A 19,288-nucleotide genomic window follows, 5' to 3' on the forward strand; every position below is an offset into this window, starting at 1 on the left:
CAGTTTGGCAGCTTCCAAAAGACGCCGAGGGAGGAGAACATGTGGGTGGTTTGCCCTTGGTGGAACCTTCTTGGCACCTTCTCTCGGAGGAGCTGCAGCGCTTCTGTTCCGAGTGACTGGGAGACTGGCAGGGTTTCCTTCTGGCAGGGATGTGCTTTTTGCTGTCCTCTTGGCAATCCACCCACGTTGGCCAGGCTCTGTGCCTTGCAGGCAGAAATTCACATCGAGCCCTGGCTGCCTTGGACTTCAAACATCCTGCTGATGCCTCAGCCCGTGGCTGGGAAGGGCTTCTCCGTCATCACAGGAATGTTGAAACTGAGACTTTTGCACCCTTCTAAGTCTGAGGTCCTAGGAGAAGACAGTCCCTTACAAAATGTGATTTTGGTTGATATTAATAATTAATACTACCCCTGAGCAGTGAGGGTGTTTGAACCTGCAGTCGTTGCTTTTGGTATTTTGCATTGTGGCAGCACAGGATCTGGATTCAAGCTGAGACTGCAGAAATCCCAAAATTTGCCTTCGAATTTTTGGTTTTCAGTTGGGGAAAGTTTCTTGCCATTTTGGTGGGAAGCTGCTGTTTCTTTTCATTAATTTGCTGCCCTCAATACGAATTAAGGCTGTTGCAAAACACCACTTCAGTGACCATTTCCAAGCTTGTTTGCCACAAATTTCCAAAATCTCTCATCAATATTTGTGGCAAGAACAACAAGTATTTGTTAGAATTGTTAATGTAATCTTAGTCCTTGCTGAGTCTCAATCTATCTATATCATCTGTCAGTAATACAGATAACAGCCAAAGCCACACCATCATCATCATCACACACATCATCATCACCCAGCAGCACAGGACACTTTCCAAGCTCACTCGTAGCAGGAGACACTTTTGCTCCAGGGCTGCTGTTTCACGAGACCTTGCTGTGAATTATTCAGGAGCTGACTGAACTTCAGTGCTCTGAGCCACAGGATGCTGACAAAAGACCTCACACTCTTCAAAGTACTTTTGTCTGTCCATCAGCATCTCAGTTCTGCTCTGCCCTGAGTCACCTTTGATCAGCTGCTCTTCATCTGGTACCACTCAGTGGTGCTGCTGCCTCTGCAGTTCTGCTGTGGTCACATATAATAATGATGGAGAAGAATAAAGCTATCAAGACACTCTCTGAAAGAAAATTAGACATTTCTGAAGGTGGTATAGGCCATCTTTCAGCCCTGCTCAGTGCTCTGTGAAAATGAACCTTGTGAATCTTGTGACTCTTTCAAAGGACTTTCAAAAGCAGCAAAACTGCTTCAGTTGCGGAGTAGGTAACGATTGCAAATAAGGCTGAAAACAAAATAATCTACAAAGAAATTATTTCAGTCTGTGAAAGCAATCTAGGAAAGGTGTCCTTTGAATTTTCTTGAAAGCAGCAAGCAATACAAGCAGAACACTGATGAAATAATATGTTTCTTCACAAGGCCTTGCATTACCAAAGGAAAATGAATCATTCCTGGTGGATGCTGCTAGCAGTGCCACCAACCAGCTTCCATATGTGAGTGGAGAATGTCATGTGGTTGGGCAGAAGGTGCCAGAGGGACACAGGGAGTTCTGGCTGTTCCTGACCTGAAGCAGCAGTCGATGCCTCTGCATTCCTGGGCTCTGCAAGGGCAGGGATCACGGCCAAGGTGCCTTTGTAAGTCCTTTCTGTCCTGTTTGAGCACAGGCAACCTAAGTGGCATCTTCTCCAGAAAAGATGCTTCTGTGTTCACCCACTGTTGCAGGGCTGGGGTTCTAATGCAATTCCAGTTAAACAGGCAAGGCAAAAAAACCCAACCAAAAGAATCCCAACCCCAAAACCAGTTGTTATTGTGATAAATAGATAAATATATCAATGCTTACTCTAACTAAATGTAAGAATCTGCCATGCAGAAAGCCTGAGCCACGGGCTCCTGGTAAGTGCTGAATGACCCAAGGCTTGTGTCCAGTTTTGGGATCAGGCCAACAGAAGAATTATCCAGATCATTGGTTCATCTGTCCAAATATCCCCAAATACCAGACAGTTAGTGCACTAACTGGAGGCAGAAGGAGTTTCAGAGCATTTCTACAATATATTTATTAATTGATGCAGTAATAACAACATATCACCCTTGTGGAGCACAAATCTTGCATCTGAACTGCTGTGGGATCAGCACTGCCAGAGGATGGAGAGACCGGACCCTTCCCTTGGGATTTCAGCAGTTAATGATTACCATAGGAGAGCCCAGCTGGATTGCTGTTCTGCTGAGATAAATGGGGAAAGTGAGCACAAAGTGCATGTTGAGGAATAGCTGACAAGGCTGTGCAGCCCCTGTGTTAAAGAAGAACTTGTTCAGCCTTTGAAGTCACTGAGGGTTCAGCAGGAGGAGCTGAACCATCCTTGTGCTGTGCCATGTCTGCTCCTGAAGCAGAGGGAATGGGGAATAACAGATTAAACCTCACCCTGGTGGCTCCTCCTCGCACGTTGGTATCTCCTCTCTTCTGCTGAGCACTGAGCAGAGGCTGGTGATGCTCTATTGCCATGAAGCCCTTTCTCTGTTCTCCTGAGGCAGCACAAAACTGGGAAGGGCAGCAAACCTCTCTTGTGACAGGGAAGAAGCTGCAGCCTGGACATGACAAAGGGCAGAGCAGCCTTTTGATTTTGAGTGGATGAAACAACCATGTGTAGTCACAAGCTGAGCAGCAGAGCAGCCAAAGCAGATGTTCAGTGTTTTACACTGTCACTGGATGATGGTCCAGGTTTCCCCTCCATTTGTAGCCAAAGCAGCCAGCAGCGGCTGGAGAACTGATTTTGCATCTGTGGAAGAGGCAGTATCATTGACTTGGACAAAAAGCCTGGGCATGAAGAAACCCCAGGGCAAGAAAAGGGACAGAAGAGTCCAACAGTGGAAGATGCACATGGAGAACCCTCTGGGAATATTCAAGGCCAGGTTGGATGGGGCCTGGAGCACGTCTAGTGGAAGGTGGCAGATGATCTTTAAGGTCCCTTTCAACCTAAACCATTCTTCAATGACAGCAGTGTTATTCTGACCTGGTAGAGAGCTGTGCATTAGTGTGGAGGGTTGTTGGTCAGTGTAGATGGTGGTAATAATTTTAAGATTCTCTTGGGAATCCAGTCATTCTGATTTCATGGTAGAAGTGTGAGGATTGGATTTTAAATAAGAATTTATATTGTACAAGGATGACAGATAAGTTTTACTGAACTACTGCTTATTTTACTGAATTTACTGCTTATTTTACTGAATTACTGCTTATTTTGTGAGCACCATCACTCCTGAGACTGATTCAGGGATTCTGTGGAAAGAATGATTTAACATTGTGTATCTATAGATTTGTTATTACTTAGTGCAACATAATATCCTGTACTGTGTGACATAATATATGCATTTATACAATCTAAACTCACAGACAGAGGTTAAATTAAGGCTACATAGAGAATACATTTTTTAGCTCTGCGTAGCAGCCTTAGTGTTCTTGTAATGCAGCATTTGGGGTATGACGTGGCCCACTGACAAGCACTGATCCTTATTTTCACTGCTGTCAGCACTGGTACAGATAAAAATTGAATCCATGGGGCCGCTCTTCCTTAGTCCAGGTTCAGATCCAGATGTAGGTGCAGAGCTCCTTCGGCTCCCTGGGGTTGTTTTGTTACGTTTAATTTGTCTTGGTTTTCTCTGCTCATTCACTTGGTCAGTTTTTCATTCCAGCACTGAACTGCACCATTGTTGCTTAGGTTCACTGTTAAAGGATCTTTAGAAAAGTGTCAGGACAGTAAATGGGAGCAGAAGTTTTGCATTTCCAGAGGGAGGGAGGTCAGCAGGGATGGCCCTGGAGTTCTGTGTTACGTTGAATTATTTCCTCTGTCCATTACAGAGGCACAAGGAACAGCTTGTGTGAACCCGACTCCATTCTCTCACTTATTTTATGGCTTTTCAATATTCTCAGCCCTATTTTCCTGTGCAGAAATCTGTTGCTTGTGTAAAAGGGTCACATTTTTCCAAGATGCACTGTAGCTGAACTGGGCAGGCTTAACCCTTGATGCAACTTCGGTTCTTAAATATCTTTGAAAAAATGAGACGGAGTTTATGCAGAAAAAAAAGAAGCAGGAACTGTGCTAAAGAAGGAATGTTTTGCATTTCCAGCTTGTCCAGACGGATTCTTTGGGATTGACTGCCACCAGGTGTGCAAGTGCAAGAATGCTGCTGGCTGTGACCACGTGCTGGGCTTGTGCCACTGCCTGCCAGGCTGGCTGGGGGAGAGCTGCGAGCAGCGTACGTACACCCTGCTCCCATCCCAAACCTCCTCTGGGAATGGGGTCATGCCCTGCCAGGCCACACTTCCAGATAGATCACCCTCCTTCGCAAATATGCCAAAAAAGGGAACAATTTTTTGGTGGCTGTGTAAAATCACCACCTCTCTTTAATGTATTTTTTTTTTTTAATAACTCGTCAAACATGATAAGCATCAGGTTTTAAATAGCAGAGCTGTCTCCTGCCATATGACAGCTCCCTGCTTTTTATTTTTGTGTGACATTAAGAGATTAAATGTTGTGTATCTGTTTCTGGTGTATCTCATCTAATTATCAATTTTGAAGTGTCAGATTACAAATGCGCAAATTGGAAAAATCAGGGCTGGGACTATTTTGTTATTTGAGCATGACAAAATAGTTTTTAAAATAATTAGTGGGAAAGTTACTTGTTTTAAAATAAATTTCAGCTTCCCAGATGTTCTCAAGTGTGGATTATCCCACAATATTTAAGCTAACAGAGTGCTTGTATGTATACATATATAAAATTGGCTATCCTGAGAAATTTTTTATTCCATCTCATGGGAAATTAGGTCATTTTCTTTAGCTGCATGGCATTACATATGGAGATCACTGAGCCTATTTGCAAAGTTTAGCAAATAAGTGTCTTTTTTAAGATTTTCAGGTTTTACCTTCTCAACTTCCTTGTTTTCCTTTAGGATGATGTCATGGTCTAAGCTTCCTTTTGAAAACATGAGTGCTGTCTGCAGGACTGGGGTGTGGAGCTGGGCTCCAGGGCAGCTTCACAGCGAGCCAGCTCTGTGAGGGAACACTTCTTTAGTCCATACGTCATGGCTTTCTGCAGTAGAAAAGTGGTTGAATTTAGAAAATAGAGAGCAATATGGCTTGTGTTGAGGCAATGCTGTTCTTTAGCCATACACTATTTTATCATCAGCCCTGTTTGAGGGCAGTGCTTGCTCTTCATAATATTTTCCCTCACCACTCAACACAGCCAATCTTCTGAGAAGGCTTCTCCTGCAAAATCCCCTTTTGTTTACAGGTGGGTCAGTTCTGCTGAATCTCCCCCATTTTAAACGCTTTTCCTCACATCCCACCACTGCAGTTCTTTGCCTCCTTGTGCCCTCCCACCAGAGCACTTGGCTCTCCACCTCCCACCACATGAAGATGCTGGTGGTAGCACAGCCTTTGAGTGTAGCCAAGTGGAGTGAGCACAGAACAGAAGCAGACCAGAGTCACCTTCCCATGCCACAGGTCGGAAGAGGTGCTGCTGAACAGGTTCAGTATTTGCTCCTTGCTCACAGCCTGTTTTTCCTGTCCAGCCACAGCATTGCCAGTGTGTCACCTTGCCACTTCCCCAGTCCTTAGCATTAGGGATGGGAAGCTTTGCTGCATATTTCATTAAATTCAATTAAGAGTTGCAGCTCCTCCTCCGTGGCCTCTGGTGCCCTGCTTTACTCACATTAGGGGAAAAAATCCTATTTATTTTCTTGTGCCAGAGCCATTAGAGCTTTGTGCTGGGCTGATTTATTCCTCCTGCTGGTGAAGGTGCCAAAGCCCCTGAGGCCTCCATGAGTGAGAGAGAGGTCAGCTAACAGTGCAGGGTGTCTCCTCCTTTCCTCTTGGCTAAGTGAGGGATCTTCATTTTGATTTTACAACTGGGCCTCATCCACACTGCTCCAGAGCTGCTTAGGCAGCTCCGGGTGGGAGAGAGCTCAGCCCTCCCCATCCTCCCAGGGTGTTTAATATTCACCTTGCCTGTTCCTGGGACCCACCAGCTCCAGCAGCTGGAAGGACAGCACTCGTGTGGAAGTAATCAGATTGCAGGCAATGTGCTGGAGGATATTGAGGAATAATTTTGGCATCATGGGATTTGAATTGATCCTAAGCCAGCCATGCAGTGAGTTTTATACTCTGCTATCTAATTACAGGCAGTACGGACAGTGATGCCTTTTGTTGAAGCTGCCTAATGCTTTCCATTACCAGACCGTGGGTTTCAGTTGTTTGAAAATGAATTATGCTAATCTGGGCTGAAATCTGCCAAGCAAGCTCTACCTCAGCTTCAGTTTGTGCTTGGAGATTTTATTCGGGGATTTTTTTGAGTGTCCACCTGAGGTATTTTAGGTTTCCAAGAGAGAGGCTTAGGAAAAGTATATTGCCTATTCTCTCTCTCTTTTTTTTTTGGTTCGTTTTGGTTTTGGTTTTTGTTTTTTTGTTGTTGTTGTGTTGTTTTAATGAACTGTTTCACTGATACCTCAGTGATACAGAAGTGAGGACCTGACATTTGGCATTTCTTTGTGATAGAGATGTAACCCTCCTGTGTGGATACCCCATCCCTGGAAGTGTTCAAGGCCACGTTGGATGGAAGGAGCAACCTGATCATGACAGGGCATCCCTGTTCATGACAGAGATGTTGGAAATTGATGATCTTTTAGGGCCCCTTCCAACCCAAACCATTCTGATTGACTGCAAATTCATCCAAAGTTAGCAAACTTAAAAAAAAAAAAGCCAACCAAACCCTCCAAAAGTCTCATGCTGCATATGGTCTGTAGCAGATGTACACAATTCAACACCTGAATTTTGCCTCAATTCTGTCAGTACTAAACATGCCTATTTCTGGAGCTTATGGAGTTCAGCAGAATCTTCACTGAAGTGGCTTCTTGTGGTAAAAAAGAGAACACACTGGTCTGAAAAATAATTGACTACAGAAAAATTTGCTCAGCCAGAGGCACTGCTAACAGGGGTTTGACATTTCATGGTGTGTGAGCACTTGAATTTGCAGATTCCCTGTTCTTTTAAAGCTTAACCTTCATTTTGTGGAGAATAATCCACAGAAGTCACTTGAAATCAAAGCTCCTGGACACCCTGTAGAACATTAGAGCCCATAATTTTCCTTTGCTCCTGGGCACTTTTGAATTCTGTTGACTTCTACTCTGGAAGAAAAGTCTCCAGTTTCTTGTGTTCCTTAGTCTGCATGCAAAAAGGGATTTTAAAGACTGCAAACAAATAAATCCTCCTCTTGCAGAGGAAAGATACCAAGAGGAAAATTTTGAGCCAGGAAGAAATCTATTAATTTGAACTTTTGGATTAAGTTATCTCTCTTCTCTCATCATGAAGAAAGGAAAGGCCCAGGGATATGTGTACATTCAGTTATGGAACTCCACTAAATAGTTTCAGTATATCACTTTTCCCCTAAATCTTCAGAAAAGTACTTTGAAAATAAAAATTATCCCACCAGGAAGCAAAACAACATTTGTGTCTACCCAGTAGACTAGTTAAAATTTTCTTCTCCATAAATTTTTTCATTCTTATCAGAATTTTCACTGAAACACCCTATTGTCTTTTTGGTAAGTGTAATAAGAGCTTTGTGCATACACTCCAAAAACCTCCCACAAACCACTGGTAACCAGACAGGGGATCTGGTGATGAGCTGGTTTTTCCTTTGGCTTGGTTGTGCTATAGTTCTGGTCTGTATTGTGGAAATATTTAGTTCTGCTCCCAAAACCCAAGCCAGAGCTCTGTAGATGTGCTGAACTTTTCACTTGGCAACCAAGCTTCATTTGCAGAACAAACTTTTAGCTGTGATGGGATTGAGCTCCTGCTCTTTCTTGTGGTTTCAACATGGATGGGCTCCAAGTGATGACAAGAACGAGCAGTGTAGAAAAGAAGTCCTGGGAGAAATAGTGTCTGAGAACCAGGCTGGGAAGCTGGAAGCCTTTCTCAGATGGGGAGAAAAGGGCTGAGAATGGCTCAGAGACTGTCAACCAAGTTCACTTCCAAGATCAAGGTGGTTTCACACCTCCCTTCTGTCCCCAGGGACTTGATTTCCCACAGCACTGCATCATGTTCACTGACATCCTGAAAGGCAGAGAAATTTAAGTGAAAATTCACTATTTGGCTGTGAAACCTGGAAGATGTCACATTCAGCAAGTGCAGGACACTCTCCTGGATCAGGGATCCAGGCTTTTTTTGCCTCTCCAGTGCATGCCAGAGGTGCTGCAGGGATGAGAGGCTCTGACAGGAGCCCCTGCAACGCAGAGCAAAATCTGTGCAAGGAGGCGATCCAGCTCCATCAACCCCCTTCGTATTATTTGGGTGATATCTGAAGAAAACAGGGTAGCAGAACTGTCTGTTCTCCACCATTCAAAGCTATCCAAATCTCCAGTGCAATGGAGACTGCAGGAATTTTATCACTGCCATTTTTCACGGGCAGGAGCACTGAAAGCGGAGCGTTTGCTTGCCAGATGACTGCGTTAAGTTTTCACCTGGGAGCCAGCTGCTTAACCAAACTCATTGAAAATATCACCCCTCTCTGACCAAAGAACGAGAGTCTGGGTGAGCAGAGGCACCCAGCTGTGCAAAATGAACACTGAAAACAATGAAGTTGTCAGTTCTCTTACGAGGATGCAAATAAATACCGGGGCTGTCAGGCTGGTGCTTCTGCTGGGCCATTAGTTTAGCACAAAGACATTCTGCAGAGCAGGGGATGACAGCTGATCCATCACCCCCAGTGATCCAGCCCCTCGATAGCAACCTCTTCAGAATGGGCTGTGATACATATTTTTAACCCACATTATTAGGTTAGGCTTTCATAAGAAACATTATCTCTAAAGTGCGAGTGTTGCAGAGTAGTTTCAGTTTATGTGATCTTAATTTGCAGAATATTTTTTTTAAAATGCCTTTCGCAGTTTATGTGTTGGCTGCTATTGTGGACTGAGCAGTGCTGAGTTAACAGTTGAACTTGATGATGTTAAAGGTCTTTTCAAACCTAAATGATTCTATTATTGTTTCTAGAGTCAGACATGGTTAATATATGGGGTTATATATGTGTATATATATATATATATATATATATATATATATATATATACACACATACACATACACATACACATACATGTATTTCCAGGGATGATGAAGTCACCATTCCTTGAAGTGTTCAAAAAACAAGTAGACACAGAACTTTGTGATTTGGTTTAAGGATCGTGATGTTATTTGGCCAAAGATTGGACTAATGATCTTGAAGATCTTTTCCAACCTTAATATTCTATTATTTTATATGGACTTAGGCACCCTTATGATGTGAAAAGTGTCATTAGAGTGCAGCTCCAACTTGATTTCCTTGGCACTGCATTGTGCTCTGCGCTTCCTTGGACACTTCCTGATGGGGTTTTATGGAATTCTGTCGTTGCAGCCTGCCAGGGGAGCAGCTACGGGCCAGGCTGCAGGAACACTTGTCACTGTCACAACGGAGCTCTCTGCCACCACGTCACCGGGACGTGCCTTTGTAGCCCGGGCTGGAAAGGAGCCACCTGCCAAGAAGGTACAGTTGGAAATTCAAACCCCTGCCTGTGGATTATAGCAGGGAAAAATAAAACCCTTTTTGGGGGGAAACTCACTGGTATTTTAGCTCTCAGCTCGTTGCCCTGAGTTGTTGTTGGGTTTGGATCTGCAGTGACGTGAATTGGTCCATTAAGTTAATCCGTGACGCTGTGTTGTAGGATCCCAGTGTGCACAGGGCAGAGGGGTGAAACAGCCATAAACTGGAAAGAGAGCTGATTTTGAAGGCTGATGAAGGGAGAAAAGGTCCATAAAACTCCCAATTATGACGATGAAATGAAGCTCTGTTTCTTTTCTATGGGCTGCTTTACTGTCCCATGCACCAGACTGATCCTCGGCATTACCTTGTGCTGTTCCAGACAGAGCCTAAATCCAGAACATGTGAAAGGCATTGAGCCTTCCAGCCTTGGCAATCAGACCCATACATGAGGCTTAAGCACAAGCCCAGTTCCACAGAGCCTTAAGAAGAGGCTGGCAAAGAAAAGCTGCACTGTGGCTTGCATTGCACATCCTAATCCATGCATCCCAGGCAGTAGGAAAAGTCTGTCCATCCCCGTTGCAGAACCTCCTTGTTCTGTGCCTTCCCCACACGGTCCCTGGGGTGGCAGCAGTACCATGGAGCTGGGAGTGCTGCTGTGGATGCTCCTGGATGAGCAGGGATTTGGAGTCAGCATCTCCACTCAGACTCTGCCCTTCAGCATCGCAACAGGATTGTTAGGGAAAGGGGATGAAAGCTGGCAGGGGTAGAGTGATATTTAAATTTAGCACTTTCCCCTTTTAAAATTTGATATGAAGAGGCCTTTCCATGAAGGATTTAAAAATTGGGAAGGCACCCAACTGTTCTTGATGACATGTACCTACTTTTTGTTTTGTTCAAAGGCCACAAAAACAAAACCAAAATGGAAGTTACAAAAGCTGTTTCAAACACATCTTTTCTATTTAAATACATGTTTCGGGATTTACTTTTTCTTTTAAGTGAGGAGGTAGAATCATTGTGTGAGGCCTGGGGAGCCATCCTCTGGTGCCTGTGCTTTTCCAAAGTGACAGCTTGCCCCTGTTTCCATCTTAAAGAGGTGTCACTCTGGCACGTGGCAGAGTTGTGTGGTTTTTTGCCAAAAAGTTAGTCTCTATCCATATAAAGTGGTTGTGGTAGGAATTAATAGACTTCCCTAATTAAAATTAGGTGAATGATGAAACATCATCAGCCAGATGTGGGCGACAGGATCAGTTAGAGAAGGAGCTGTGATTTTATGAGGACTGTACAAAGAAATTCTGAGAACAGGGAAATCAAGAACTGCACTCCCCAGCGTTGAGAAAGCTGGAAGGAACAAAAAAAATGAGTTTTGTGGGTATAAACAGAAAGTCTCAAGGTTATTTGGTGAATCACTAATTCACTTAATCACCTACTTTGTTCCAAGACCAGCTTTACAATGATCAGAGTAATTCCTTACTGGTTGCATCCCCATTTCTGCTTGGTCGTACCTCCCGCAGCATCTTCCAGGGCCAGAAGGGCTGTAAGGTGGGAGAGGTGGTGTTGACCCTGTTGATCCTTCTCCTGCACTTCCTGATGGAAGGTTTTCCCTGCCTCCCTTCGCAGCCTGTCCCCGCGGGTGGTACGGAGCAGACTGCCTGCAGCGCTGCCTGTGCCACGGCCAGGCCACCTGTGACCCTGTGAGCGGCGAGTGCCAGTGTCCCCAGGGCTGGACGGGGACAGCCTGTGAGCTGGGTGAGTCCCACCACCCCCTCCACCCCTCCAGCACCTCGGTTCAGTCACTCTGGAAGGAAGTTCGGTTGTGCTGGGGTCTGGTTTGAGATGACCTGAAGGAAAAAGGATGGAAAACACCATAAAAAATTTGGGGTTGTTTAGTGAGAAGTGAGAAGGCTGAGGGGAGACATCATGTTTGTACTTGAACATATCCATGGTGCTGGAAACTCGCTGGGCAGAGGAGAGGAATAAGCTATTCTTTGTCCCTTGGGAACAGGGAAGATAGGTAGTGAGCTCCATTTAAGGATAAAGAAAGAAAGAAATGCTTAAAGAGGAGAATGGTGTATTTCTAGAGAATTTTCCTAAAGGAGGCTTCAAAATTTCCTTCACTGAAGGTTTTTAGGCCCAGTTTGGGTGGCTCATCGTATCGCAGAGGCATGAGGGAGTTCCTGCTGGGGTTGCTCCAGCCTGGCCCCCCATCAGCCTCCCCCATCCCGTTTCAGAGTGTGGGGACGGGCAGTTTGGAGAGGGCTGTGAGCAGAACTGCAGCTGCCACCACGGGGTGTGTGACCAGCCCTCAGGGAAGTGCCTCTGCCACGCTGGCTGGACCGGGGACCGCTGTGATGTTGGTAAGAGCAGCTCCTTCTGCAAATCCTTCATTTGAACCATCAGCCGTTTCTGCCAGTTTTCTGTTTTCTATCTTAAATTTCCAGTATTCTGCAGGCCAGTCAGGATTTATGCACTCTCACCCCATCTCAGACCCACAGGCAGGTCTCTGCCCAGCCATGCCCTTGTCCAAATCATTTTATCTCCTCCTACCTCTGTTCCCTGCCTGCTAAGAAAATGAAGGTATTTCTCTACCTTACACACACAAGGAAGAACACGGGAAAGGGAGGGAGTTTTAAGGAGAATTTGCCAGATCAGGCACCTGCTGCTGGGTCTCTGTGGGTCATTGAGGGGAGCTCAGCAAACTGGACTGTGATGCTTCAGATAGTTCAGATGTGGCACACGACCCAGACTTGACACAGCTGTTTGGCATGCTTAGAGCCATCTGAATCCCTGAAACAGGGACTAAATCTCATACACAGGTGGCTTTAAATATGCTTTCAGCTCAGCCACTATGGTGCTGTGCTTTCAGCAAGCCACAGGCAGCTTTCTGAGGTCTCCTGAGGCGCTGAGGACTCACAAAGCCTCATCCACCAGTTCGACCTGTAAACCCTTCTCAGTGCCCACCTCCCTTTCTCTTTGGTCACTTTGCAGGGATCTGGGAAGTAGAAGCAGTTGGTGGGCACAGTTCCCACTGCTCAAACCGCTGTCCCTGTGTGCACAGTTGTGTCAAAGCAAACAGCATCACCCTCTCCATGGACCCGTCTGGATTTGCACTCCAGGCTGTGACTCAGTCTTTGCAAACTTTCCCGTGCAGACTCACTAGCAGCCAGCGTTAAACGCTTCTAATATTTTTAATATCTTCACTGATATTTTCTGGCCACGCAGCCTGCTAAATATCCTGAGCAGGAGCTCAGGCCGGGAGGATCCTGGCTGGGGGCCAGTGGAGGATGCTCCCCAGGCAGCAGGTTGCGGGAAGCAGGACTCCTGCACAACTAATCAATATGATTAAGCAGAAGCCATTTATTGTTTACATTTTACCCTATTTATGCATTCCACAAACTACTGCACACGCTAATTGCACACTTCTTGATTGGTGCTTCTCTCTTGTCCATGCATTCTGCATGCACTTCTCAGAGTATGCAACTGGTTACAGTCCAGGTGCTTCACAGCCCTCTGTTATCTAGTTCTTGCCGTTTTGGTATTCTGTTTCTCAGCCTCTTCTTTCTTGATTTAGCACAATTTACGTCTTAGTAACCTTGACGAATTCCTGAGGGCCCTGATAAGAATAACTAGAAGCAGCCTGGCTGGTGCAGCCTGTGGCCTAAACCTTGCAAATCCATTGCTGCAGCAGGCAGAACGTTGCTCTCTCTGCTTGCCCCCAGCCTGCCCCCCGGGATTTTTCGGCAAGCGCTGCGAGGAGCGGTGTGACTGCGCCCACGGCTGGTCTTGCCACCCCCAGACCGGAGCGTGTCACTGCGAGAGGGGGTGGCGAGGGAGGCACTGTGACAAACGTGAGTGGGGGGAGCAGCTCGGTTTGGGGAGCACGTCCCCCCAGACCCAGAGCTCTCGGCCGTGGCTGGGTATTTTCACACCCTCGTTCCGCGGGGTCGGGCTGGAGGTGCTCGCAGGGATGGGTGCGTGGAGGGGGTGGCTGTGGAGATTCTGTGGGGTTTTTTTGTTAAGGTTGGGTGGGATTAAATGTGTGAGATGGTATTTCTTGTTTGGATTTAGATATTTGATAGTTTTTTATTTATATTATAGTTTTACAAACCGTGAGTTTTATAGTATTTTATTTTAATAAATTAAAAATGGAGCTGTATTTTTTAATAAGGCTTTTTAAGGATAAACTGTCTAATTAAGAAATGATACTTCAATTATTTTTATTTTCAACTTAATAACCAACCACTTGTCATTTGTAATGTGCACTTTTTTATCTAATTACATAATACCACCCAAACCCATGAAGAAGAAGGTGAAGAAGGACTAGTCTCCACCCTAAAACCTCTATCTTGCTTTATGTATATTACTATACTCTAAATATATAGATTATATATATCGTTATATAATAGACAGATATATAAAAATATATTTATTCTATATAGATATATAAATAGATATATATAGATATGGATATAGATATAGATATAAAAATAGATATAGATTTACTAAAAATAAGTATATAAATATATCTAAATAAATATCTAAATAATATAAATAGATAAAAATATCTATAAAAATAGATATATAAAATAGATATAGATATAAAAATAGATATATAAATATAATAATAGATATATAAATATATCTAAATAAATATCTAAATAATACAAATATATAAAAATATATAAAAATATATACATAAAAATAGATATAGATACAAAAATAGATATATCTATATATAGATATATATATAAAAATATATATTCTATATATACTATATTTAAATATATTCTACACTCTCTATTACTGTATTGTAAAACTTTATATCTTAAAACCTTAAACTCTTAAGTTTTCCACACGCTTCTATTCAAATTACACACTCGTAATGCCAGTTCCATCATTCCATTCTGGAAGCCTTCTCCGCGGCCTCAGGTGTCAAGCGCCGTGTTCTCTTGGGGGGCCAGTGCCCGTCAGCGCAGAGAGCGTGACATTCTCGTCGGGCAGGGTTGCAGCAGGTGGCTTCGTCCCCTGTGCTGGCCCTGACGGGGTGCGTGTCCCCCTGCAGCCTGCCTGCCGGGCCGCTACGGCGCGGGGTGCGCGCGGCGGTGCCGCTGCCCCGCGGGAAGGCCCTGCCACCACCTGACGGGCACCTGCCGATGTCCCCCGGGATTCGCCGGCCACGGCTGCCACAAGAGTGAGTTCCTTGTCGCAACTTCCCTTTGTCGGCTCGTTCATAAACGGATTCATTGACTCAGAACGCGGTGATGGGGTGCCTGAAGAGGGAGGAGGCAACGACCTGACGGGAGGGAAGATGGCCAAGGGCTGGTCGGTGTTTTCTAGCTCCGAGCTCCGTGCCAGCGCAGTTTGGGCTGCTGGGGTTTGCCCTCTCTGTGTTTGCAGCTGTTGGGCTTGCAGAGAGCAGCCAGGGGCTGAACTGGACCCAAATAGGCTGAGGATGTGCCAGTGGAACCCTGCCCTGCTCACAGCCAGTAAAGCAGCAGCTCAGCTTCTGTTGGCCTTGTGCTAGGCTATCTATTCCTGCTCTCAGAGCTCATGGAAAGGACATTTTCTGGCTTTTCTTAGCATGGAGTTTGGTCCCCCAGAGCTGTCTTTGGAAGCAGGCTCCTGCTCTGACCCCAGCTGCAAAACCCTGATTTTGTTCCTCCCTACAAAATTTTGCCTGAGCCCTGTTTTAGCCAAAGGAGAACCAGCAATAAATAAGAATTGAAAGGACTGACATCAGTGTCCATTATCCTCCACCAGACGACTCTAAATGCTGACCCATAACCAGGGCAGCTTAATGGAAATGAGATGTAAGAATTAAATGTGGAAGGTCCAAAACCTGTAGGCAATGTGGCTGTCAGCAGGCAGAATGAAACCTGTTGATGTTGATGTTTCAGCAGCTTTGCAAATTTAAACTCTCTGCAAAAGGTAGAATGTCTTTATCCACACGCCTGGTCCCTTGGGAATTATACTGTTATTTTAGTCAATTTCACCTGACATTTCCCTATGATTTTTTTTCTAGTGACAAGAAAATTGTATCTGGCCCTTGACAGTTGGGCACAAATTGACTGAACAAAACAAAATCAAGCATTCAAGTAACCCCCAAGTAAATGTAATAAATCCAAAGTCCCGGAGGAGAGCGTCATTCCGTAGGCAGGGATTTTATTTAATAAATTCCAGCCCACTCTTTGTTTGAACGCTGTATTTACCAAGACAAATTTAATTTATTGGTTTGCATTTCTTGTTGCCACAGCTTGTCCAGTGGGCACGTATGGGCAGGACTGTCACGGAGTGTGCCAGTGCTCTGCTGAGAATCAGGAATGTCACCCTGTCACCGGCCACTGCTCCTGCAGCCCGGGCTACCATGGGGCCCACTGCCACCTCCGTGAGTATTTTTGGGGGTTGCTGCCTTTCTGACAGAGAACTGTGTCTTGCAGGAGCATCTGCTGGAGCTTTGGGTTCATCTGTGTCATTATAGTGGTGGCTGAGAGAAGTAGAGGCTAAGTATAGTATAAAAGTTATAGTATTACAAATAAGTTATAGTATAGGAAGTAAGCATAGGGTGGCTTAATTTACATGAAAGAAAAGTCGTTGTATTATTGCAAGGAATTAATTTAAATTATTTTTTTAAATCCTAAAAAAATTAATAATGTTAGTTCAAAAATGTAATTAATTCAATCCTTCAAATTAATTTTGAAACCCACCAGATTTACCAGCTAAATTCTTTCCAATCTCATGCCACATTAAAGAATGTAAAGATCATTCTCTGCATTGCATGTCTCAGGTACACCTGGATTTTGTGCAGCTCTCTCATTTCCAAATACCAAGTCCAAAATACTTCCCGAAATCTGTGCGTGCTCAAGTAAGGACAAATGGTTATGAGAAAACAACAAGCTGAAATTGGCAATAAATCCAAGTGATTCATAAAGTCCTTTCAGTTACAGAGCCTTCTGAGGAACAATCAAATTAAACCAACTGTTACTCTGGATTGAAAAATGGTGACTAGTGTAGAGGACAAAATGCCAATTGGCCCAATGCTCCATCATAAAAAATATTCCCAGATCCACATGGCTCATGCTGGTATTTTAGGACATCTGTAAAGTTGTTTTTGGTGGAATGTGGCAACTGATAAGAAACATATACCAAAGCAGCCAATAAAGGAGACAGTTAATTACCTTTTTATTTACAACTTTAATTTTGGTTTTACTCCATGGCTTGTAATAGTATCATTTAGAGGAGTAAAAAAGGGAAAAAAAGAAAAAGCTTTGTTGTCTTTCCTGCTCAGTTTTTCTCTCTTTGGCGAGTGCTGATTTCCCTTTCTTGGGAATCTAGCACAGCTCTGTTTGGCTTAATTGCCTTTTGGGGTGACAGTTTGGATACAAAAGCCAGCTGTCACATGCACAGCTCCAGTAAGGGTTAAACCACTGTTTTATTCCTTGAGCAGAAATAGGAGAAAGACTCGCTTTGGAGATGGGTCTTTGTATTGCCATCACATCATCACAAATTATTCTTTAAAATATAAATTATAAATAAAATACAAAGGATTGATTCTGTCCTCCTCTGTGCATCAGTTTTTGCTGTAAGTGAGATCGAAATCTGGCCTTCAACACTGGGGCTGGAGCCATCTGGATCCATTATACATTAGATTGTAATAAATGATGTAGGAGCGCAGTAGTGGAGATCAAGTATTTAACAGGAGCATTTTAAAAGACTTAATCATGGTCAGCCTGTTACCTTCATGTAGCAATTTCTCAGTAGTCAATACTTGTGCGTGTATAGCACTAAATCTCTCATTACAGTAAATGTCCTCAAACTTACTTAGATGCTTCGGGTTTTATTTCAGAATTTTAAAATTTAAAGCTTAAACAATTACAATGAAGTTCTGATAGAAAAGATATAAAAAGACTCACTGCAAAATAAAATTAGTTTTGTTGCATTCAGGGGGGATTTTTGCCATGGATTTCTGTGTAGCTGGGATTAAACCTAAAGCGTATGAGATTTGAGATTTCATGGTGTTTTGGACTCTGAGAGTCCAAAAATGAACAGCAAATTCTTAAACACGGGTTTGTTAGATATTTATTGGAGAAATAATGAAATGATGGAAGTTCACAGAAAAATACTCATCTATGTTGGTGTTGTTCCTGTTGTCCCCTGTGCCCCTCGGAGACAGACACAAAAAATAGAAAGAAAACAGTTAATTGTGGGTTATTTTAAGTTCAGGTCAGTGGAGGGTGACATTGTGGGCCTGATTCTGAAGTGACTGACTGAAAACCAAGGATGGCTCACATGATTTTGGTGGGAATACTCCAAGTTCCTGCTGTCCTCCCTGCAGGGAAGGCTGGGGCTGCTCCAGGGTGAAGAAGCTCTCAATAGAATATTAAACCAGCACAAGGAGCCGCTCCCAAACGGGCTCTGGTCCAGTCAACATGTGGTTGGATGCTGCTGGAAACAGTTTCTGGCAACTGTTGCTGTATTTATGAAAAAAGGTTCAAGAAAGTATCTATAAAAGGTGTAGTTGGCTGGGAAGTCAAATTTCCAGGAGCCAAGAGCAACGGGGCTTTCATGTTCACAAATTTTGGAGTGAGGAGTTGAAAAAGTCTCTTGGCATGGTGCGGAGGAAGCAGACAAACTAGAAATAAGGTTCCCATCACTTGTCCATAACTTGGTGGATGGGCAGATCTACTTGTTAAAAGGAGTAAAAAGCAGTAAGTGGTGGTGAAATTATTAAAAGAAAAAAGCATGGTATGTTTCTGTGACATTGACTGGGTTGGGAGCACCCAGAGCCAAAAAGATCTCAACAGCTTCACCTTCAAGCTGTAGGTGACAGGATGTGTCAGAAGGGATTATTTGACAATGTGATTTAATAGCACTGGTCAGAAAAGCCTCAGTGTGTGCAATTGCTATGGAAAGATTTAGGAGCTCTTGGTCATGACAAACCCACTCAAAGCAGAAGGAAAATCAGGAAATGAGGTGGAAATCTGGCTGCCACTCTTTTGTTCACAGAAAAAATATAAGTCAGAGGCACAGGAAACTGTTAAATTAGAAAAATGTCTTTATGAGATAACTGGTGGTGCAAGAATAGCCCTCTTTGCAAAGGCAGAGCCCACTGAAATGGTGGGACATGGTGCAAATTGCCCTCGTTATCTGCATCAAAATTCTTCTGCAAAGTACTAACAGATGAGGTGGCCTTGTTATTGAGCATGTGCATGGTGCTGCAGCTGAACATGCCCAGCATGTGCTGCTCCTTCTCTAGCCAAAATACAGGAAATACTGCAGGGACAAAGAATTTGGGAAGGAGGGAATTACTGCATCCCATTCAGTAATGGAGCAACTACTGCTAGCCTTGAGCTAAGGAATGGCTCTGAAAGCTTTGCCAGGGAGAAGCAGCATCTTTTGGAATCTGGGAGACAGAATTTGTTAAAAAATGAGAAAATCCAGATTACCAAAAGGAAAAGAAGGAGGAAAGGTGAAACTCACATAGAATAATTAAATCATTGAATCTGGATGAGTCCTTGACTTCAAGTCTTGGTGGGAATGAAGGGGGTGTTGCATGGCTCACTCCTTGATGCCAGGGCTTGCACGTGAAACAGATTTTGCATCCTGGCAGATGGAAGCACTGATGACAGAGCATTCATTGAGAAGAATCTGTGTTTGAGAAGGGCTGGGGAGAGTATCTGCATGTTATAAAAGTGTATCT

General features: G+C 44.0%; 1 protein-coding gene across 7 annotated transcripts in view; it reads left to right on the forward strand.

The window, feature by feature from the left end:
- The window catches only part of LOC137479725 (multiple epidermal growth factor-like domains protein 6), a 192,082-nt gene that overhangs the window by 158,231 nt on the left and 14,563 nt on the right, over positions 1-19,288 (forward strand). For all 7 annotated transcript variants that reach the window (XR_011002469.1, XR_011002470.1, XM_068200235.1 and 4 more), the window contains 7 exons: positions 4,153-4,281; positions 9,469-9,597; positions 11,212-11,340; positions 11,823-11,948; positions 13,311-13,439; positions 14,654-14,782; positions 15,845-15,976. Coding sequence is in view for 5 of the 7 variants with exons in the window: in XM_068200235.1 (XP_068056336.1) it covers positions 4,153-4,281; positions 9,469-9,597; positions 11,212-11,340; positions 11,823-11,948; positions 13,311-13,439; positions 14,654-14,782; positions 15,845-15,976 (903 nt within the window). In the remaining 2 variants the exon portion in view is untranslated. The remainder of the gene's footprint in view (positions 1-4,152; positions 4,282-9,468; positions 9,598-11,211; positions 11,341-11,822; positions 11,949-13,310; positions 13,440-14,653; positions 14,783-15,844; positions 15,977-19,288) is intronic.

The sequence above is a fragment of the Anomalospiza imberbis genome, chromosome 10 (assembly GCF_031753505.1).
Source record: "Anomalospiza imberbis isolate Cuckoo-Finch-1a 21T00152 chromosome 10, ASM3175350v1, whole genome shotgun sequence".
Classification (NCBI taxonomy): domain Eukaryota; kingdom Metazoa; phylum Chordata; class Aves; order Passeriformes; family Viduidae; genus Anomalospiza; species Anomalospiza imberbis.